At 35.9% G+C, this 23,667-nt stretch overlaps 1 protein-coding gene across 1 annotated transcript in view; it reads left to right on the top strand.

Annotated features, from left to right (window-relative positions):
- Positions 1 to 6,282: 6,282 nt before the first annotated feature.
- Positions 6,283 to 23,667, top strand: part of LOC132057558 (protein arginine N-methyltransferase 1.5) — a 29,931-nt gene continuing 12,546 nt past the window's right edge. Inside the window, exons 1-15 of the mRNA XM_059450196.1 lie at positions 6,283 to 6,495; positions 11,558 to 11,675; positions 12,271 to 12,380; positions 14,782 to 14,871; positions 14,996 to 15,064; positions 15,686 to 15,777; positions 15,903 to 15,978; positions 16,072 to 16,158; positions 16,343 to 16,433; positions 17,095 to 17,186; positions 17,279 to 17,314; positions 17,401 to 17,469; positions 18,459 to 18,527; positions 18,669 to 18,722; positions 18,835 to 18,909. Of these exons, the coding sequence (XP_059306179.1) occupies positions 6,358 to 6,495; positions 11,558 to 11,675; positions 12,271 to 12,380; positions 14,782 to 14,871; positions 14,996 to 15,064; positions 15,686 to 15,777; positions 15,903 to 15,978; positions 16,072 to 16,158; positions 16,343 to 16,433; positions 17,095 to 17,186; positions 17,279 to 17,314; positions 17,401 to 17,469; positions 18,459 to 18,527; positions 18,669 to 18,722; positions 18,835 to 18,909 (1,266 nt within the window). The 5' untranslated portion in view covers positions 6,283 to 6,357. The remainder of the gene's footprint in view (positions 6,496 to 11,557; positions 11,676 to 12,270; positions 12,381 to 14,781; positions 14,872 to 14,995; positions 15,065 to 15,685; positions 15,778 to 15,902; positions 15,979 to 16,071; positions 16,159 to 16,342; positions 16,434 to 17,094; positions 17,187 to 17,278; positions 17,315 to 17,400; positions 17,470 to 18,458; positions 18,528 to 18,668; positions 18,723 to 18,834; positions 18,910 to 23,667) is intronic.

Below are 23,667 nucleotides of genomic sequence, written 5' to 3' on the forward strand. Positions count from 1 at the left end.
AGTTCATTCAAAAGAAAGGAAGTTTCAAGTATTTTGGGTCTATTTTACAAAAAGGGGGGATTTAGAGATGTCACACATCGTTTTGGGAAGGAGGTAATCTCGCTTGAAAGGCTTTGTGACAAAAAATCCCCCAAAAATTGGGAAAAGTTCTAAAAAGGGGGGTTAGACCGACTTTGCGGGCATTTTTGACCGCCCAAGAACCCAGGTTGAAAGTCGGGAAAGAAATTTTGGGGGAGGGGGCAAAAGGGAGAAATGAGGGGAAGAGGACAGGGGAAAAGGGGAGTGAACCCGGGGAGGACAAATCGGGAAGCGAGGTTGGATTTGGGGCGGGAAAGGAAAGGCATAGCCCCCCAAAGGGGGTGGAGAGGGGGCTTTGGGCTTTTGGGAGGGGTAAAAGGCCAAAAAAATATGGGGAGAGGGAAAGGGCGGACTTAACCCCTTTGATTCCCGGAAGACCTTAGATGGAGGGTGAGGGCCTTTGGGAGAAGGCAGTAGGTGTCCGTTTTTCTCGCACTGAGGCGTAGTTTTGCTCTTTTTTTTTTGCCCTATTTTTCCCGCTTTTATGTATGGGTTTTGTCTCTCCGGGTTTTATCATGACTTATCCCCTTGTTTTTTCATTTTCGAGTTTGTTTTGGGCTGTCGGACCCGACTTTTCCCCCCTTGTTTTCGTTTTCGGGCCCGGGTTTTGGGAAAGCCCCCCCTCAGGTAAGGTCCCCACATTTAACCCTCCCGACTCAAGGAATTAAATTTGGGATGTTGTTGTTGATTTTGATTTTTAATAAAAAATGATCCGAACCATTTCTAGTTTCTCCATTTAAATATCTCGTTTTTGATAAATAAAGTTCAAAATAATAACATGTCAACTTGCGCCCTCCATTGAATACAAATAGCGCAATTGTGAACCTTTTTTGCGATAATTTTCTAATAACGGAACCAACGTTAGCTTGGAATTTTTTCCATTTACTTTTTTCCTTTTTCATTTATTTATATATAATATATATTTCGTCCAGTCCCCCAATTGAGTATTCATACACCAAAAACAATCAAAATAAGTGAAATCCCAAATATAATCACCTAGATATAACCAGTAAAAAATGATTTAAAGCCCCGTTTTTTAGCTTATGTTCAAAACAACTTAAAATGTTTTCATTTTTTTTAAAATTTAAAAATTAAAGCTATTTGTACTTAAAATGCCTAAAAAAATAAGTTGGCCGTTTGATGGCAAAAAGAATTTTTGTTTTCCCCGGGGGGTTTGCCCCATCCAAACGTCTAAGAGAACTTCAATCCCTGGCCACTATTTACGCAACATTTTTTTCTTTTTACAATTAAAAAAAAATGACATCTTTCTATACTTAATAACTTTGTAACTTTAAACTATCCATTTTACCCTTAATGTGATGATTTATAGCTACACAAATATCTATGATTTATTTACAGAACACAAGTTTTAAAAGTCATCCATTTAGTCTTAAATTCCGTACAAAGTCAAATGCCCTCACAATGTTGGGACGGAGGAATAATATTTAAGCTCATCATCATTCACGATTGAAATATTCCAATGTTAAAACTGAAAACAAAAATCTACCCAACTTCAAGCCAAATACTATGTTTTTTTGAATTTCATTTCATATACCCTATTTTAACCTAAGCAAACCAGACAAACATACGGACATTCCTATTTTCGTTTATTTTAAAGGAGTCGCCACCTACTGATTTTGCCACTAGTGTTATTCCACTATTAACTAAGGTAACGCTAAGTGTACCTCCGTTAATGGTCCGCTTAAGTTCAATTCTAGGTAAGGGTTCTAATTATCCTAAAGTAAGTGAAAGATCCCTTCTGTGATCCGTTAACTAATACTATTACCTACTAAACTTAGGTTAATTAATTTAAGATTAAATATAATGCTTAAATTTTAAGAAAATAGCTTACAAGCATAGTTAAAGTTTAAAGGAAAATAATATTAGCTAAAATAAAATTTGAGAATAGTAATGTATGCAAAGAACCTTAAAGGCTAATAGGACTTATAAGAGTTATTAAGATTTTAAGGAAAAATACAACATTTCATAAATATTGCTAGGACTTTAAAATGTTATTTAGAATAAAAAAAAACTTGTACCAAATATATTAATCTTGCATAAAGGGAATTGCAAACGCCACTTAAAATAAAACTTATAAATATTGCTAAAGTTTTGAATAATAATGCTATTTAAACTATAGTTTGCAAAATGCAAGGGCTTGTATATAAATAAAACCTTTAAGAGAAAGCTTAGGGTTTAAAATTCAAATAAAATTACGTTATAGTAATATAAAAATCTAGACTTATTAAATAAATGCAAAAAGGTAATTGGTTTTCTTCTTCTAATTCTATTAGTCGTATTCGGCTGAAACACGCATAATTTGGATAAACCTTAAAAATGTTTACAAAATATTCTCTAGTTCCTATTTGCGTGTTAGTGGCATTTTAAAATTCCCAAGATAATAAGAATAAAATATGATTTCTTATCTCAAAAATGTGAATTTACGCTATTGAAAATCAATTATTCTAAAAGTAAATATTATAGATACTATAAATAATTTAATATAAAAAGAAGAAAATGAAACTTATGGAAATAATTATTAGTTTTCCTTAAATTAACTACCCATCACTAAAACTAAACCCCACTGAGTTTGCTAAGGTTCATTCTAACTAGGAAATAAACAAGGTAAAGTGTTAGTTGCACAAATACAAATCAAATGCATAAAAGGAAATAAAAGAGCAAATTATATTAAACGGGCTCACCATGTCGAATCTGCTTCGTCCTGTCGGGCATTAGCCTGTAATTTATGTTTTCCAATTTCGTCGCATGGGATCACGGGACAGGATGACTTGAGGGAGATTATGTTGCTGGCTTGCACCAACTCCGACGCGGGAGAAGAACGAGTCCTTCGATCCGTATGCGATAGTCATGCATAAAAAAGAGATAAGGAAACGGATTAGTATCTAATCAACGAAAAGTCAAATATATAAATTTAGACTCGAGCATGTATATTCTATGTATATTTGAAGTATACTTCATGTATACATAGGTATACAACCTCATCGCTTTAATAAAGATTGCGCATTTATAACATATTAAAAGATACACCGCCAAAGAATGGCAGCTGATATCTGCAGAAAAACTACATAAGTGCAGTCAAGGTAGTTTTCAGCAACGTTAACTACAAAACATGCTAGACAATAGCAGCTGTAAACAGTGGTATTGAACTTCCCCAAATTGACCACGAAATACACTTAAGACACAGCAAGACAGGCGACACTCGAACGTAGGCAGAATCAACTGTATAATGTTTGTCATACATAGACGTGCGTAAAGCTCGGACAGATGCAAAATAAAGACGTAATATTCGTAGTGCATCGTATACCGGGTATACATCAGTATTTAATTTGTATGCACGGGTGCGCACTAAGGTTTATATACCGTATATACTTTGAAGTATACTATACCACATAAAGTCAGGTAGGGAAGGGCCAAGCCACACAAGCAGATTCAAAAATGCAGAAAAAGAGGAAAGGAAATTCATGGGCATCTCATATATTCCGCACCAAAACAATCATATCAATGCAAGCACAAGGCACAGTTACATGCCTAACCAGAAGGAATATCTAAACATCTTGACATATTATCAAATAGGTAATCAAATGGACATGCGTATTTGGCATTCCCATTCCCACATACTAATTAGATGCAGCAGCTTCACCATTTATACAGGGGCATGAGCATTCGATATATTCACATGCACCACATACGGACCCAAGCATACTAATAAAATTAAAATGTTGAATCGAAGTTAAGACATGAAAGACAGTGATCGCTAATCATTTAATTTGAAGCTGAACCACATTAAAACATGAATACTAAACATTTTTAACTACCATGATGAAAGTAACTGACTAAAAGGGAATATGCATAATATTGCCAAGCTAAGCTAAATTGAAATTAACCACCCGAGACCGCAAATAGGTATGAACACATAAACGCTTATTGAGCTGCTGACTATTATTAAACTAAGTATAAGAGAGTTGCTTATATATTTAACTAAACTAAACTGAATTATCCTACATGAACATGCTTAAACACACGAACAGACTAACACAGAGACAGACTTGTCTATCGAACTAAAATAGCTTAACTAAACCAACATGCTCGAGCCTCGGAATAATAAACCAAAATGACACAAGGCAACCAACGAATGCAACAAAAAGAATAAAAAGAATGAATGGAGAATTACCTTCTTCGGGTGCAGCGAACAGGGTGCGGAGTCTCCGATTCAACCTCGAACACTATGACTTCCCAAACCCGTATGCGCTCAGATTTAAGATAATCCCAAAGGTCAAGGGAAAACAAAGATGATTCAAACTTTTAACTTAATGACCAGAAATAACAAGACTGATAAAAATTAAAATTTGCTTAGGGGGTTTTTTAACGACTCGAGAAATTGTTTAATTTTTTAGGGAAATTTCCAGACCGCTCCCCCTTTCCCCTTCAAGGACTCAAGAAGAGACTATTTATAGGAATCAACTAGGGTTTTGCTGGGTTTTAAAATTGAAATTTAGGCGGGATTTTGGTCAACAAACGTTAGGATTTCCAATCCTCGGTCAGAAAAAGAAAGAAGTGGACAAATACAATTAAAATCCTTGTACCCGAAAATGAAAAAGAATTAACAAGAAAAAGGTTTCAATTTCACAAACGAACAAAAATCAATTAAAATGATTCAGGACAGACATAAGAGGAGGGAGAAGCAAACAAAACTTAACCTCTTCTCATGGTTGAACCCAGACGGGGCATTAAATTCCTTTTCCTAAAACGACCATGCACGGTCTGTGGGAACGAAAGAGGTCTGCGGGAGTCGCCATTTTTGGCCGAGGAGAGAGAGAGACAAGGAAAGGAGAGGGAGCTAAAAGGTATAAGCGCGCACGAAGGAAAATAATAGAAACCCTAAGTGGTCATTTGTTGAATAGGGCGGGTCGGGTCAAAATGGTTAGTGGGCTAGTTGTTTAAAATGTTGGGCTGGTTGGGTAGATGAAAACATGGGCTGGGTATTAAAATGGGGCTGATGAATAAAATTAGGCTGAGTAGTGAATTAAAATGTGGGCTGGTTTCCCGGATTAGGACTTAATTACGGACTTAATATTACTCAATATGAAAATATGTAATTATTAGTGCTCAGGTAATAAGGTTATACGACATGGTCGTGCGAAATATTTAAAATTCAACATTAAATAAAGCTATTATTTAATTGTGCGAGCAGAAATGCCATGCCTGCGCATAAGATGGTAAAAATGCTGAAGTGATAAAAAGCGTGAATTATAATAATACTGGTAATAATAATAATAATAATAATAATAATAACAATAATAATAGTAGCAGTAATGGCAACGAAACGTGTATTAATAAGAGTCGATAATATAGTAAAATATAAAAAGTTACTAAAAAAAAAAATATTAGAAGCGTAAATAGGTATTTCGGAGGAAAGGCGGGACAAAATTGGGTGTCAACACTCTTCATATCTCAATTTTAATTCTACCAATCAAACAAAATACTAGCACTTAAAAATTCAAGAATTTTGTAATACCATTATTACGATCGATCAATATAATCCCTATATAAATTGTGTGTGAACCTAACCATACCTAAGGGATCATTTGGTAGTTGGTTAAAGTTTTGCAGGTATTGATCATGTAGGGATCAGTTAAGAGGAATCTATTTATTATTTTATGTAACGGTTAGTTACGAAGGGTTTAATTATTCATGTACTCCATTCGTCCCAATTTGTTTGAACTTTGACCAGTTTGGTGAGTCAGACAGCTTTTTCTTTAACTTAATTTTAAACATAAATTCTTTAAGTATTTTATAATAAAATTTACATATTTGAAAACTAAATAAAAAGACTATAAATCAATAATCAATAATTTATAATATACGAAAAGATTGAAGAAAATCGTAAAGAAAAAAAGGCTTGACTACCCAAACTGATCAACCTTCAAACAAATTAAGCATTTTAAGCATTTGTTAAATCTCCTATTCTACATAAAATAATACATAAATTTCATCACTTATATATTTTAGTTATGTAGATTTCTAAATTACAAACCAAATACCGTAATTCTATACACAAATAATTTACTACCCCGAATAGATTTGCTTCCATCTCATCCCGGGTTAGTCAATCTTGGTTGTTGATGATCCGACCCGAAGTAAATTCAAAACCCTAGCCACCTTCCTCCCCATATACTCACTAAAACCCTCACTAAAACCACACCCTCCGTTTCAGTACGTTAACACACTCTCTCTCTCTCTCTTAGCTCCTCCTCCAAAATGACGCTTGGAGAAAGGCAAGGAGATGAGAAAAATGACTCCAAATACTGTGGTGTTGAAACGGAGTTCAATGATGATATCCCTCAACTTCTCTCCCTCAATATTCACGGTGGTTTCGACTTCGTCGTCGCGCCATTGGTTAGTAACCCTAAAGCAACTGGGAGTATTAACTTTTATATTTAACTGTATTTGGATACTGTTAGATACAATTGATTTAATTTGCAAATTATGATTAATGGTGACCAATTAACCAGTCATTACACGGGCTTGGATTGCCCATTTGGCAGACAGTAAACATTAACTTTTTTTTTTTTTTAAACTGTAATTGGATATTGTTCGATATTATTGATTTTATTTGAAATTGTGATTAATGTTGACCAATTAGCCTTGGACTGTGACATGAATGGTGTTATCTAGCTCAATTATTGGTCACTATCGCTCAGGCTGTTGTCATTACATTTCCCGTTTAAATTTAAATATTTGAACTTGCTTGACCTGATTTTGAGGAATGGAAGAATTCACGGGGCTTCGACTTCATTGTCATACCATTGGTTAGTAAGCCCGTAATCCTAAACCCCAAACCCTAAACATAGTTTTTCATTTCAGTGTAATAGTCTATGTTCTTTTATTTTGATCCATAAAAGAAACACACATTTACCATGAATTCTTTTCAACCCATTTGTTTTTCCTTTTTTGACTTAGAGAGCCTGTTTGGAGTGGCTTATTTTAGGTGCTTTTAAGACAAAATAGCTTTTAAGTACTTTTCTAGTGTTTGGGTAAGATAAAAAAGTGCTTTTAAGCACTGTGTAATTAATGATGACCAATCAACTTCTCTCTGTCTGCATTCACTGTGGATTCGACTTCGTTGTCGCACCATTGGTTAGTAAACCGTAATCCTAAACCCTCAACATACGTTTCATTTCACTGTAATAGAAGTCTCTGTTCGTTTATTTTGATCATCAATGAAAAACACATTTACGAAGAATTCATTAGCCCATTTATTTTTCTTTAATTTTTGTTTAGCTTAATCAATTACTCCCCGTCACTTTACTTGTCCACTATACTAAAAATGCATGTCTATTTTTACTTGTCCAGTTTAGCAAACCAAGACAGAATTTATCATTTAGTTCCTAATTTACCCTTATTATTAACTATAATCATTTCCCAAAACATTGAGTTGATTATACTCAACTCCTCTCTGTCAGCATTCACGGTGGTTTCCACTTTGTTGTCGCACCATTGGTTAGTAATCCCTAATCAAAAGCAATTGGCACTATAAACTTTTTTTTTAACTGTACTTGGATATTGATGATACAATTGATTTAAGGCTTAATACATTTGCAACTCCTTAGTAGGTAGTTGAGCATTGTCCTAGTTACCCTTTCGTATTAGTAGTCGTAGTATTATTCTTGTAGTTTCTTGTCCATCGATTTTATCATATTAATATGTGGTGGTTACGACCCACCCCTCTTTTGGAACAATTTTATCATGCTTTGTTTTTAGTATTTTGCCATTGCTTTGAGTTGCTTGTCCTTGTGCTGAGTGTCTACTAGAAACAACCTCTCTACCTTCTAAGGTATAAATAAGGTCCACGTACGCTCTACCCTCCCCAGACCCCACTCTGTGAGATTTCCTTTGGGTATGTTGTTGTTGTTGTTAAAGCTGCCAACAAATTTCAATTAGACGCTAAAACTACGACATGTTCCAAGTGAGCACCTGAACACATGATAAAGTGTTCCTGTTAGACTTTCAATTCAAATTTTGAATTTTTTTGTGCGTGGACTCAAATGCCCATTACGTAGATACGTTAACCACTTAAAATATGTCACCTCCTTTAATTATACGCATTCGCCTCGATAAACCGTAAAACCACGGACATTTTCTAATTGAGGATGATGTGTATTATTAAAGGAGATTGACATATTTTATGTGGATAAATTAACTATCTAATAGACGTTTGAGAACATGCGCAAAATTTTAAAAAAAATTTGAACTGAAAGTAATAGGACACTTTATCATGTGTTCAGGTGCTCAATTGGAACAAGCCATAGTTTGAGTGTCTAAATGAACTTTGCTGTCAACTTTAAGGGGCTGATGTATTAAGCCTTGATTTAATTTGCAAATGTGATTAATGGTGACCAATTAGCCAGTCACATACGGGCCTGGATTGCCCATTTTGCTATGTGTGAATGGTCAGTATGTCACCGACAGTAACATGAATGGTGTTATCTAGCCCCTTTTTTGGGTGAACTGTGATCTTTGTCACTTTCGCTTGGGCTGTTGATATTTCCTTTTCAATGATTAGGACTTTTGTTTTCAAACTGAATAATGATTGGCTAGACATGTGATTTTGAGAAATGGAAGAACTTAACAGTTGCAATTTACTAAGCTAATGGCAAAGGTCCTATCAGCTTTTGTAAGAATAATTTGAGGAATAGTCTAACTCCATTTTTTGGCTTGGTAATTCAAGTCATCTAGTCCAGCAAAGCAGAAAATAACCACTATTGACTTCTCGACATGGGTTTTGGAAGGGGTGGGGTTTAATAAAAATAAATTTTTGGGTTAGACAGGAGAAATTAGTAGCTAATATCGACCTTTGTATGCCAAAAACATTCGACATTATCCATTGTTTGACTTGCTATGTGGTTGTGTAGCAACAGATGATTCACATCTTCTGGTAATTGACATAAATACCAGCTGGCATAGCTTATCCGTTTTTTATAATTTTCAGCTATATATTATAGTCCCTGTTGCAATTGACCAGGTGAATAGATAAACCTTCCCAGCTGCTCTAGGAACCATATTGTTATGTATGGGAACATGTGTCTTCTCTTCTTAGTAGTATCGACAAAGTCCCGTCTCCTTCTACACTAATTCATGGCATACCTGTATTTTGCAACAATTATGCTCTTCCACAAACATACTGGCACATTATTATTTACCTTCTTAAAAAACACACAGACACACTGGCACATATTTTCATGTTAACCTACCTAAGGATATATGAGCTTAGATGGTGCTAAATGGTCAATGAAGATCCATATAGTCGATCTCAACTTGCTTGGGATCGAGGCTTTTTAGTTGTTGTTGTACTTATCTAACAATGTTTTATCGAAGCTATCTAGCAGATACCTAGGTCTCAATTGAACAAAGTATTGCCACCTTGTTCCATAACACAGGATGATGCTTATACACTTAATCTTCCTTTCCCCTAAAGTAAATTCTTCATTAGGTTTTAAAATTCTTCATTAGGCTTTCTCGCTTCTTTGTTGCCAATAAATGGATTTGGAATAAGGAGAGATATATGTTGGGACGTCGTACAAAGTTTTATTCTCTTGTTTAGTTAACTGGGATATTGAGGTCATGAGAAACATGGGTAAATCCATGTTCTTTGCATGCATAAAACATTTTGGCAACTGTAAGGTTTTGACTTGATTTAAGGGATCATCTGGTTCTTGGTATTGGGCAGGTTTGGGGGGGATAAAGTGGACATTATTAGTGTCTATTTTGTTGCAAATTTGGATCATGGGGTATCATCTAGATTATTTAGTCGAATTGGACTTTTTTCTTCAGTGAAGGGGTCTCGTGGGTTGGCAATGGAATCCCATGGCTAAAAGTGTAAAATAATCTATTTTACTGCTGCGTCGTACCCTTCCCTGACTCAATCCCTCTTACCTCACCTCCTCTTTGGCCTTCATAGTCCCATATCTACCTGCCTCCCCATTATTTTCTTAATGGTATTTTTTTATGGTTTTGTAAGTGATAATTGTCTAAATTAATATCCTAACGATCATCTCATACATAATCAATGAACAAAGTCCCAACACAAGGCAAACTAGCATTCTCATTGACAGACTTCTCAATAGCATCATTTCACAATAATACTATTCACTCTCAACTAGACAATATTTTCTCCATTATTTGGTGTCATAATAATTCTCCTTTATATTGCAAACCAAATGATCCCCATTAGTTTTTTTTTTTTTTGAAACAGGTAACATGTTGTATTATAGACCAGAGTGATACCTGTTTCAAAAATGGATTTTGTATTTTTATAACCTCTGTTACTATAAGGCTATAATCATAATTTGAAAGATATTCGAAGTGAAAGGATGCTTCCATAGCATCGTGATTCATGAATATAAGAGTAGTAGTTGATGTCATCATGGATGCCTTTTGACCTTTTAGCAAGAGAATTGTTCTAGATTCTTTGAAATGACAACTCATATTTTTCAATATTATTATAATCACTTGCAATTTATTAGTATCCTTTGCAAACTAATGGTTTTATACTTATGATCATTTGCCAAATTGCGTCATGGTTTAAAGGCCGATTAACTTGTTTCTATTCCAATTGATTAAGATTAAGAATGGAAAGACCAGACTTGTCTGATTATCTAGTTTTGGTAATATTGAGCTCATTGATGAATTCTGGTAGAGGAAGCTCGAACAATCTTTTCCTATGAATCATTTATCAGGAAGCAATTGAGAAAATACCGTCTTTTGAAATATCATTGATGAAGACACAAAGAGGGTGGGAAAAGATGGGATAACTTTTGAAGAGAGGGCTGAAAAAATAGAATAATTGCTGACAGCCATCTGGAAATAAAATTGAGTAATTAATTGGAACTTTCAGATTCCCGTGCAAGTGGTGATAGATAGATGGTTTGGAGATAGTAAGGCCTAGCAAAGACAAAGATTGTAGCACAAACATCGTGAATGAGGCTGAAATTTAGAGAATTTAGTGAAAGATGGCGTGTTTTTGTGAGTATATGTCCCTCGTTAAAGTACCCGCAAGGGTGGCTCAGTTGGTTGAGCATGGGGCTTTCATAATGGAGGTCTCAGGTTCAAAACCCCCTGCCTACGACAGCAGGGGATTTGCCTTCTGAGTCGAGCTCGTCGCACGGGGCTTGCCTAGTGCGGGTTACCTCTCCTGTGTGGTTTGCGAGCTATTGCACAGGAGCTGGGTTTACCCTGTGCGCCCGAAGGGTAGCGGCTGCGGGTTCCCATGTCATCAAAAATAAAATAAAATATGTCACTCGTTAAAGTGTCTTATACTAAAGTGATGTTGAGTGGTAAAGCGGTATATAAGGCTTGGACTGCTATAGTTAGGGAAGCCATAGTCTATGAAATGGAAATAGCGTTCTTAAATTTCATTTTAAGCAATATAGCTTTGCTTAATCCTTGATTTTTGATGCAGATGGATCCTGCTTATAGGCCTAGCTTACTGGTGAGTAGCAATGGTGGATCTGGGGTGCTTCCATTTGCTGGGTCGGACTTGGTGCTAAGCCCTTCCCAATGGAGTAGTCATGTAGTTGGTAAAGCTTCTTTCTGTTCATTCTTAGATTTAATTTATATTTGTTGAACTGAGTGTTGTATATTATTTTGCACGGCGAGTGTCTTCCCAATCCTCCCTATCGGTTTGAAACCCTTAATAGGATTCCCCTTGTTAGTCTCTTAATGTCTAATTTACACGTTTACTGTTTGTCTTTCATGTGAAGTATTGACACATTTTTCATTGTTTCTTTCATTGCACTGCAAAAAAAAAAAAAAAAAAAAAGGGAACAAGTTTATTCTCTTTGGGTCTTCTCCTCAGTAAATTAGATGCAGACTTGGTGCTTTTTATCTAATTGGGGAGATCATAGTCAAATTGGATCATTACATGGATCCTGAGCAGATAGGTGAAAGAATCCAATTTTTGTTTTATGATGCTAATATTGTTTGTTGTTGAGAGGATTTACATTGTAATATCCACGGTTGACCTATCATTGTAAAACAAATTGTTTGTTAGTTGTCACCCAGATAGTCCTTATTCAAATCTATTCATGAAGGTCTAAAATAGTGATTGATTTATTAGTGGATCATTCTTCACATTCATCTCAATTTTATTATTTCCTGGCACATGTGATCTAGGTAAAATTAGCTCATGGCTTGACTTGGATTCTGAAGATGAGATTCTTCGGAGGGATTCTGAGATTACTTTAAAACAAGAAATAGCTTGGGCTTCTCACCTTTCACTGCAGGTGAGACTTTTGCAACATTCTATGTTGTGCCACATGAATGGAAAGTGATCTGCGAACATTTTCCGTTCTCATTATGTTTATTATCTCCAGATTTTTATAGTTTCTTGCAGTTTAGTGTTTATATATGCATCTGTGGCTCTGTCTTTTCTTCCTACAGTATACATGGTTGACACCCACTTTATCCCCAATTCAATACAAGTCCTTTGTACTTATCCAACATACAAAAGTGTGTTTCATTCACATAAAAGTGTATCGACATGAACAAGAATATCGGATAAACTTCTAATAACAGCTTTCCCTTTCTACAGCAAAATGTCTTTAAGGATGTAAGAAATGTGCTGCTATGATTTGTTTCTCTCCATCAGACTCTTCTTAGCTGCCTTAAATGTTGTTAAAAGTTTGACCAAAAGCACCATGTTGATTTGACATGACAATATACCAATGGTGTGAAGATGGTATGCGATTTATGTCGGATTTTGTTAAATCTGATCTTAGGCTTTGACTTTGAGTCATAGATTAAGAAGACGGAGGACAACAAGCAAGAACCCCATGCTACTGTTTCTCTTACTTCTTCTCTGTCTATTACTTGCTCTTTTCCTCTATGTGATATGAAAGAATGTCATTGAGACTAATTTGTTTAGTCTTTTGAAAGCAAGGTGTATTGCCAATTTGTTTAGTTGGACCAAATTGGTCCCTGTAGGTAAGGCAGAACAACTTTTGGATTTTACTAGCTCATTAGTTTTGGCTTAGATAGTTGTTGTACAGCCAGCCAGTCTTTTTTTGTAAGCTCAAATGCTATATCTTGTAATTCTTGCATCTTCTTGATGCCTTTGATTAATACCACTTCATCCAAAAAAAAAAAAAAAAGAATGTCGCTGAGACTAGTTAGGCTGAAAGCGAGCATGTTTATAACCAGTGAAATTAAAAGAAGATTTTAACACTTTGGATATATATATATATATATATACACACATTAGAGAGAGAGAGAGAGAGAGAGAGAGAGAGAGAGAGAGAGAGGTTGCACTTGGAGACCGGGGGTTAAATCCTAGCCGAGACAAAACACACTAGATGATTTCTTCTTATCTGCTTAAGCCTTGTTGGACAGAGTTACTCGGTCCTCGTGCTGGTGGGAAGTAGTAGGTAGCTGGTAGAGTAGTCAAGGTGTGTGCACGCTGGTCTGGACACCGCCGTTATACCCTTAAACTCATTGTCTATACATTTGCTTTAATTAGCCACTGGATTTTCCTTGGGCAGACGCCTGCTAAAGATAACTCAAATTCTAGCATTATTTGTTCATTTGTGAAGGCCAACAACTCCTCGGGCAGACAACTGCTAGAGATAACTTGAATTCTTGCATTATTGTTTACTCCCTCTGTTCACTTTTACTTGTCCTCTATACTAAAAATAGATTTTCACTTTTACTTGTCACTTTTAGCATATTAAGAGAAGACAATTTCTTTTTTCCTGTTTTACCCATAGTATTAATTACTCATTTTAAATCATTGTTCAAGTTCATTAAAACTATGCGCCAATTAATATGGGTATTATGGTAAATTATGCACTTCATTTATTATTTCTTAAGGGGTGTGCAAAGTTCATAGTGGACAAGTAAAAGTGAACGGAGGGAGTATTTGTCAAGGCCTATCGATGGGTGTGGCCTAACTGTGGATGAAGCTAGAATAAAGACCACGTAAGGCTAGTGTCTAAATACTACCCAACCTTGGTGGATAGAATTAAATGGTATGTGTAGGTATCTTCTGGAACAGTTGAGGCATGCAAGTTGATCCGAACGCCTCTTTTATGGTATATGAAAAAAGAGTACTAGCTGTGGATGCTTTTGTTGGGTTGGCACCTTTTGCATACCTCTCCATGTTTGCCTCCATCAAAGAATGCGGAAAAATGGGGAGGGCATTGATTGTGTAACAGTGTTATCAAAGGCGCGCTTAAGCCCTGAAGCAAGGCTCAATACGTGTTGAGCGCTTCTCCTCGCTTAATGTGCTCTTTACTGTAGTCATAAAGGCTTTAAGACTTACTTTTCCTTGCCAATGAGAATATCCTGAAGAAGCGACACTAAACAATTGATATTGTACTTTTATTTTAGATTTTTTCAATATCTTTGTCCATATATTTGTTATGCATGCTTATAATTATTAGTCTTGGGACTAAACATATATCTTTGTATATATTCTCCACTTGCGCCTTTTTTTCAAAAAGCCCACTCTTTATTTGCTCTTAAAGCCCCAACGGACCTTAGAGCTTTTTTGCGCTTTTCGCTTTTGATAACACTGTTGTGTAAATGCAGTTACTTCTTTTTTGGCCCTCGCTAGTGTGTGTGCAACCTTTATTTTCTTGAATTAAGCAACATTATTGTTCATTGCTTACACATTTTCTGTTCCTGCAGGCCTGTCTTCTTCCTGCTCCCAAGGGAGTGACCTGTGCTAACTATGCTAGATGTGTGAATCAAATTTTACAGAATCTAAGCAATATGCAGGTGTTAATCTTGTCTATGTTTTGGTTTGGTTATTTTTCCTCTGTTTTTGTTCACATTAAAATCTCGTTCCTGCATTATTTATTTTCTGTTTCATATTCTCACTCTGATTTTATGTGGTTTGAAGTTATGGCTAAGAATTCCATTGGAGAAATCTGATGATGATGATGATGGAGATAGAAGTCCTAACTCTATGGTGAGTAATTGCTGCATGACTGTTTAGTGAAGATCTATAACTTTATTTTCCCGTTGCTGTCAGACTGGTCATTATTGAATACTCGGTGCCAATGTCAAATGTTATAACATTCATCAAAAGTTTAATGGTCAATTTTGGTGGACCATATGGAGAGAATTTGATGGAATTGAGAATGATCCTTATTTCTTTTTGGTGCAACCATGAGATTCCTGTTGGTATAGAAGATTGGGTGTCATTTGTAGAAAATTATATCTTTTTGTAAGATTTGTTTCTTTTGTATACTTCTTTTTCACAGGTATTTTTGGCCTATTGTTATTAAATTTTTACTTGATAAAAATGATCAATTTGGTGGCATTTTCTGTGCTACACTTGGATCCTTCTGGCTGAGTCATTGACCATGGGGCTGTCCTAGTAGAAGTGAATGGAGTGCCTATCACTTTGTATTGGCTGCATTTAGTTTTAAGTCTAGTTATTAATTATTGGACCTGATTAAACTCCCGAAAGCTTCTCTTTTTAAAATTTTCATTTATGTTACCTGAGCTATGACACAATGATTAAATTTAATAGGTAAGTTCAAAACTAGTACTTTAGTTTGATGATGGATTTCTTTATACCAAGCAGGGTGAAGAACATAGAGATTCATGGGAAATGTGGAACTCATTCCGTACTCTCGGTGAACACCACAGTCAGCTCTCAGTTGCACTTGATGTTCTGTACGTATGTAAATTTTTGAAGTGCAGTTATTTTAAATTTAATGGATTCTAGGTGATAAACTTTGAGGAGAATTCTTTGTCGTGGTTATGTCAGAATACTTACATGCGGTTTACTTGCTGTGTAGATCCTCATTACCCTCTATGAATTCACTTGCGCGGTGGTTTGGGGAGCCTGTTAGAGCTGCTATAATTAACTCCAATGTAAGAAATGCTAGGGGTTGCCCCTTTTTTCCCCTGAGTGCTTGATACTCCTTTTGTTCTAAGTAAGAAAATGTTACTGTGCTGATTTGCCAGAGTTTTCTTACCAACGCCCGTGGCTACCCTTGTCTGTCAAAACGGCACCAAAATCTAGTGACGGGGTTTTTTAACAACTCAATTCAGGTAGCACATTCTCGTCCTCATCTCTATTTTATGGAGTTCTCCATTAACACATGCTGAGTTATCTGTGGAATTATTGTCTGCATTTGACTCTTCTACGAACTAATTGTCTTGTTGGATAAATCATGTGATGTTCATCGTTTTTGGGATCTTACCACGAACTTTCTCTTGCAAATGTCTCCTGCAGATAGTGATTTCTGGACAACAAATGCAGAATCTCCCCACGGGAACTTCAGGGTCAAATTCTCATAGTAATAATCAAAGTGAAGGTGTTGAGGGTATGACATTGAACTGGATCTGAGATTTATTTTGATAACCAGAAAGTCACAATAATATATTTTAAGCTGCCTTAGTTTCTCCCCGATCTTTTGGTATGTTCTAGTTAGCGGTTTCTATTTCCATTGTAACCGGTAATACGCATGATATGTTAGTTGTCCATAAAACCACCATTTTGATTGTCTAGCCTGGCTAAAGTGCAACAAAAGATGACCTGTATCCTCTACATATTCCATGTATGTGAAACACTAATTCACACATTCACCTCCATCTCCTCTAATTACTTGCCATTAATCTTCGGTGCTTTGGTGCCACACAATTTTTCTCCACTGCTCTCGTCTCCTTCTCTTAACTCTATATAATAGTATCTCACCGTAAAATATTTCGTCCCTATCTATTTCAAACCATGCAGTCTTCCTCCATTCCCCCATCAGGCAAAATTCTTTAATCTTGTCCTATTTGCGTCTGTGTGGCCTTACGAAATTTGTATCCTTCGTGAACCCCTTGCTATCCATATAAAACAATCGACGAGACGACGACCACAGCCACTTTCTCGATCACCAGAGCATGCGCCTACTGGAATGCAAGCATTAGGTTATCTATTCCTTTATGTCCAGTCTTATTGTTGGCAAGCTTGCTTTAGTTTGTATTAACATTGTTCAGGCATGCAGCGACATCCGCTAAGGTCGTACCTGGACTACATTGCTTATTTGTACCAGAAGATGGATCCACTTCCTGATCAAGAACGTTTTGAGGTAGTGTATCTCCTGTGCGTTGGGGGGTGTTGTCAACCTGGTGGTTCATTTCTATTAAGTCTCAATGACACTCCCACTTTTTTCTTATTCAGCTTGGTTATAGAGATTACTTGCAGTCTCCCTTACAGGTGCGTGTTTTATTTTCTATCTTCATAATTTTCTTCTACAAGTATATGGTAGTTGAATTTTCGTTTTATTGATTTCTTTCCTTCAGCCTCTCATGGACAATTTGGAGGCCCAAACTTATGAAACATTTGAGAAAGACACGACCAAGTACATACAGGTACGTGCTAGCTGATTGTCAATTATAGCAGTAAAACTCAAACTAAACTTAGTCAGGGGCTTGTTTGTAGTTGCTATAGTTTAGAATGTTCTGAAGTACTAAGCAATGTGGATTTTATTAAAAAAATTAAAAAACTGGGATACTTCTGGAATTGTAATATGCTTGCTGTGTGCTCCTTTCTGTTGAAAAGAAAAATGTCCATTACAATTTAATCTGTAATCATCTATTGTTCCTTTTGGGAGAAACAAGAGGCTGCCCCATTAAGGAGGTGTACAGATGTGGACAACATGGTGTCAGCACTTTGGTTTTAAATATCACCTACTGAATAGCACGAGAGCTGACTCTTTCATTGTGCTTGTTCTCTTAGCTTTTCCTCAAATATTTTCTTGTGAAGCTGTTTGAGGAATCTCTTAAATTTATCCAAATGCAGACTGCAATTCAGATGCTTGCTCAACTTGGAGTTAGAAACTATGAATTGATCTGATAATGAGCAACATCCTTCTAAACTGTACCTTATAATCCTACTAAAGCAAAGGTTTATTTAAATTGGCTATCCTAATAATTCATTCTTTTGCGTTTTGAAGACACTGAGTGATGGTTGCCCTTTCTCTATCTTGCATCCTTAACCTGTAAAAGCCAAAGAGTACAACAAATTTTTCCTATCTGAACAATAAAGCAGTAGGCTATTTTCCGGGTTTGGTATTAAATGTTGCCTGATTCATCATATAGTTGAAAACTATATCTGCCTGATTGCATTACTTTTCATATTTTTATCATCCTTCTCAAATACATACTTGAATAAACACACATGATATACCTTATTTTTCTCTCTTTCACTGAATTCCTTTACCTAATCTTTTAATTATTCACAATTTCCTTTCCCTACACGATGAGGAAGAGTCAATGGTTTAATTAGTATTGTGCCTCAACTATATTGCTTTACTAGTATAATTGTATTCCCTGATCACTGTTGATTCCTATTCTGGCAGTATCAAAAAGCGGTTGCGAAAGCTTTAGTGGACAGGGTTCCAGATGAAAAGGCATCTACAATCACTTCTGTAAGGGTTTTCACTTGAGAATTATCTTTCTTGCTTTTGATGTTAACTTATTCTCATTTAATCAGCTTGAGATGTTGTCTTGAGTTTACTTTTAGTTGCATCCTCAGATGCTAATGCGACTTCTTGAAATGCTTGTTGCAGGTTTTGATGGTTGTTGGAGCTGGACGTGGACCTCTTGTCAGAGCTTCACTGCAGGTTTAAATATCTTCCTGTAGAGAATGTCAAAACAAGGAAGAAAATGGAGGAAATGCATTTGACCTATGCCAATATATCATCTTATGTTTTTTATTTACCGTGTCGATGACAGGCTGCTGAAGAAACCGGCCGCAAGCTGAGAGTTTATGCTGTCGAGAAAAATCCGAATGCGATCGTCACCCTACATGTAATCAATTCACCGTTGTCTTTTGTGATTTAGTTTCATGAACTTTTGATGCATGGCTATTGTTGGTATTCCTTTTCTTTAGTCTAGAATGTGTTTAGTTCTCATGAACCTCAGTAGCTTTTCTAAGCTAGCTAAAAAAGGAAAATACGGAAATAGCTGAATTTTAAAATTTTGGGCTTTTAAAATGCTAATTTGAGTTATATTTAAATTATCTAAGGATAATGGAAGAAAATATTGAAGTAATAGTAAGAATAATTGTCACGTCCCAAAATACCACCTATATGATTGGAATTTTATGACATCGACCGGGCGAACCATATTTTCATATCTTAACCATAATTTTCCAAAGATTAACCAAATTAAATAAGCACTCAAATAATATAATAATTAATTACGGATAATTAGTGCCTCAAAATATTAACCAAATACTCTTTGCTCAAATCCCACACTAGACCATGGAGCATCTAAGAGAATTACAAAAGACTGGGGTTTGTAAATCCCAAAAGAAAAAAAAAAGCATTAATAAATAAATGATAAAGACACTTTTGGTAGCCTCACGAACAAAGCGGGGCTCGCACCAACCAATAGATTAACTCTTAGCAAACTCTGAGCTCTCTAGCTTCGTCTGTCACCAACTTATCAGCCATAGACATCGCTGTGGAGTGAGCTATATGTAAATATAACCTAGTAAGATCCTCGACCCGCCACTCTAAATACCCCTGGAACAAGTGTTAGAAAATACAAACCCACAACAAGCACAAAAATATTATGCACAAGGATTATATCGTAATATAATATCCGACAAGGTCCAACAATGGTTTATCAAGAATAGGATATATCTCAACACAATTTACACTAAGGACCTGTCATAATAGCTTTGTTAAAGAATTTATCAACACCACGAATCCACAACAACATACACAATGTGTCAACTATATCAAGAAATACACAATGCTCGAGAAGCATACACAATGCCTCAATAAAATCAAGAAGCATACACAATGCTAAAGGAGCATACACAATGCCCTAAAATCAAGCTAAGCATACACAATGCCAAGGAAGCATACACTGATGCCATGATCTCATCTCTCCATACCGTATCACATCACGAAACAATTTATAAAGAGAGTTTTAGAGTATTTGAAAATAAAGTATATGCTGGCCTCGAGGATTTCCACCGATTCGCAAGCACACGCTCATCCCAACACGTGGACCAGGCAGACAAAACATATTTTTAAAACGGGTTTTGAAAAGCAAGTACCCAAAGCTTAAAGTCTCACTTACCTCAAATTCACAATTCAAGCACACTTCCCAATAAATCAAAACTGCGTTCTCGAGTCTCCGGATTGCCTCAAACTACACAAAAATGGATTTAGAATGGTCAAAACCCTTAGGGTAAACCACTTCTATATTTTTGGAGGCTTAAACGGTTAAAGTCAAATTTTAAAGGTCGAAAACACCCTCTGGTCAATGTGTTCAAAACCCGACAAGACTTATGTTTTCGGAAAGGCCTTAACGAGAGTATTCCAACGATATATAGAAGTCTAAAATCCGACACTATTTGCCCCTTCAAATCAATGATTTAGGTTGAAGAGCTCTAGGGCTAAACTTTCTCAATTCCTCAAAATATCCCCATGTTTTCACCGTAAAGATTCACCCATAATTATGTAATAAACTTAAATAAAAGATTAGAGGCATTACCTTGATGATTAGGGTTGAAAATCCCTATTTTTCTCTTTTCTTTTCCTCTCTTTTTCTCCCTCCCTTTTCTTTTCTTTCTCTGCGTTTTATGCTTCTGTTATGACTTAAGAACGTTGGCTTTCTTTGTCTTTTTAGATCGTTCTTTTCTTTCCTTTCAAATTTGGGCTTCAACCCCCCCCCCTCCCCCACCCTTTTTTTTCCTCTTTTGGTAAATTACAAATTAACCCCTCATTAAAATTGGGGTTGTTACATTCTATCCCACTTAAAATAACGTTCGTCCTCGAACGTGTTCAAGAACTTTTCGGAATTGTCAGGATATGAATACTCAGTACGCATGTCCCACTCATACTCTCAAGTGATCTTTTCCTGTAGATAGTCCTACTATAATACTTTGACCGCAAAATACTTCTTTATCCATAATTAACAAAGTCATGTGTTCAAATACAGAATAACAACTTCCTACAAAAAGACGCAATTCTCATTTACCAGCACTATTTCAGTCTCAATAACATGGATCAAATCATAAATGCACTCTCGGAATGTATTCGTATAATATAACATGTACCTCTTGTAGCATAGCAAGTCTCTTAGCTGCCACCACAACCTATTGCCCATAATCTTATCGTAATACGCTTGCACCCACAACTTATCCTTCTTTCAATATCTCACATAACACCACTAACGGTAAAAGAAACCACTAAAAGCAGTCACTCACTATAAATTTAAGTCATGATTTTTTTCTTGTCTAAGAGAAAATAAACCTGTACCTGCTCAAGCTTGTATTTTGGTCCAACCCAACCTTATCAGGGCCTATCACACTTATTTTTCTTAATAAAATAGCATTGTCTTATTGCTCTTCAAACCACCCGGACTAGAGACGATATCGATGTCCTTATGAAGCCTTAAAAAAACATGATTGTGTGCACACCCTACTTCTAATTGAGCAACCTTCCTCGCTCAATGTGTGTGCACTTTATTTACAATAGATATTGAAGCAACATGAAGTCAAATTTTCATCTAGCTCCACTTTTCGGTTAATCATGGCTATCATTACGAACATATGATCTAAGCATGGACACGTGAGGCATGAGATATGAACAACAGACAATCAGATGCTAAAGCAAGTTCACATGCACCAACCTGATTCAATCAAATCCCACAAGAAACAATATACCTAAAACTATGTTTTGGTTGGTTATTTCAATCTCTGACTCATTTTCATATTGAAAACTTTCAAACTACTCCTTCCTAAGCTCCAAATTATTTTCTTGTTTATCATTATAAGACTTTTGTCTACTCTATGCTATCCAAAATCGTTCCCGCATTCAATGAACGACCTTCAAGGCTTGCTAATCAAAGTCTAGACCAACTATGATGGATTTAGAGTGTTCAACCAACTAGATAGAGTAAGACTTGCATTCATATAAAACCTAAAACGACAAGATTTGCATACTGAGTTAGCAAACTACTATCATACACGAACTCGGTCAAAAGCAATGATCATTAACCACTGCCAATGTATCAATGTAATATCCATCCGACTAGTGTTAAGGTCGGACACCTAAGGATGGCACAATGGAGCCACAACCACAATCCTATGGTGAAACACATCCACCAATCTTACAAATTTGAGCTAAAACACCTCTAAACCTTTCTACATAATGCTCTCACATACAACAATGGTAGAAACACATCCTTATGCTTCTACATATCACTCACATGTACAGTGGTGTTTGGAACACATCCAGACACTCCTACATAACACTTTCACGTATAGCGATGCTGGAACACATCCACACGCTCCTACATAAACGTTCCATGCACTGTTATTCTTGTCACACATGACAATACAGACATCTCATGCCATTGCACTATCTCTGACACATAACGCCATATAAGCTAGTATGATATATAAAAATAGTTCAGCTTAAATCAGGTACACAATCTCACTAAGTCAATCAATATCACCCAAGCTATGATCACGATTTTCTGAATGAACGTATAGACCAGCTACAAAGTCTACATTGATCTATTTTTACTTTCTATCGGAGACAACCATCTGCGGAAATTTCGAGTCACTAACACTCATAGTTAATATATTAACGATTTAAAGACAAGAACAACATTTAAGTACCCCAAATAACCTTTGTCAATTTTAACTCTCTTATACCCCCAGGCATATTTGTGAATCTAAAAAGTAATAAATATAATAGACGTTGTATCTTTTTGAGTACAAATTTCCTTAAGTCAACCACCATAGCTGTAGACACATTGGACTCTTTAATTAGAATGCTTTTTTTTTTAAATTTTTTTTTAATTTTTTTTTACCACTATCAAGTAGTCTTATCTTTAGAGACTAGCACTAATCCCCAATAAGGTCAAGACTCTCGTATCGATCCTCATATTCAAATAAAACAAGCGTAACATAACACGGTGGATAGCGCCTTAGTGTGTATTACACTCCACTCCTGCCATCCTTTTACTAGATACCACAAGGCTCATAACGCCATGATGTAAAAATTAAACGTCACACTTTTAACCTCGGTTGTTTAATCAATATTATCCGGCTGATCTTTTTCAACCACTCCATATGCTTTCTATGAGAAGATATTCGTATATGTCATTAATGAACATAACAAATAGAGCGCTAAGGAACGTTTTTTGAATACTCGAATCCTCAGGTATGACAATCGCTAATGCCTTCTCTATCCAAAAGACATCACCATTAATTCAACTGCAAAATAAGTCTTGGTATTATCCAACCCTTTCTCCTACTACTCATCGTATCCCTATACAAGTCTACCTTAGAATAGCATATAACACCCTGTAACTGAAGGCACATCTCATGTAATTTAGGAAAGAGAAAAAGATACTTTCCCATCATATGATAAAAATTAAGTCATTTTTCTCTTAGTGATAAAAATCTGCATAGATTCAACGTTCTCCTCGACAGACGGGAAATTAAGCAGGGCTCATACTTGGTATAGGACCTCTCAATCACGAATCTTGTAACTTATTATTTTACTTCCATTGACTTTGCGAGTCATTCTATAATTA

This window comes from Lycium ferocissimum, chromosome 1, assembly GCF_029784015.1.
Source record: "Lycium ferocissimum isolate CSIRO_LF1 chromosome 1, AGI_CSIRO_Lferr_CH_V1, whole genome shotgun sequence".
NCBI lineage: Eukaryota > Viridiplantae > Streptophyta > Magnoliopsida > Solanales > Solanaceae > Lycium > Lycium ferocissimum.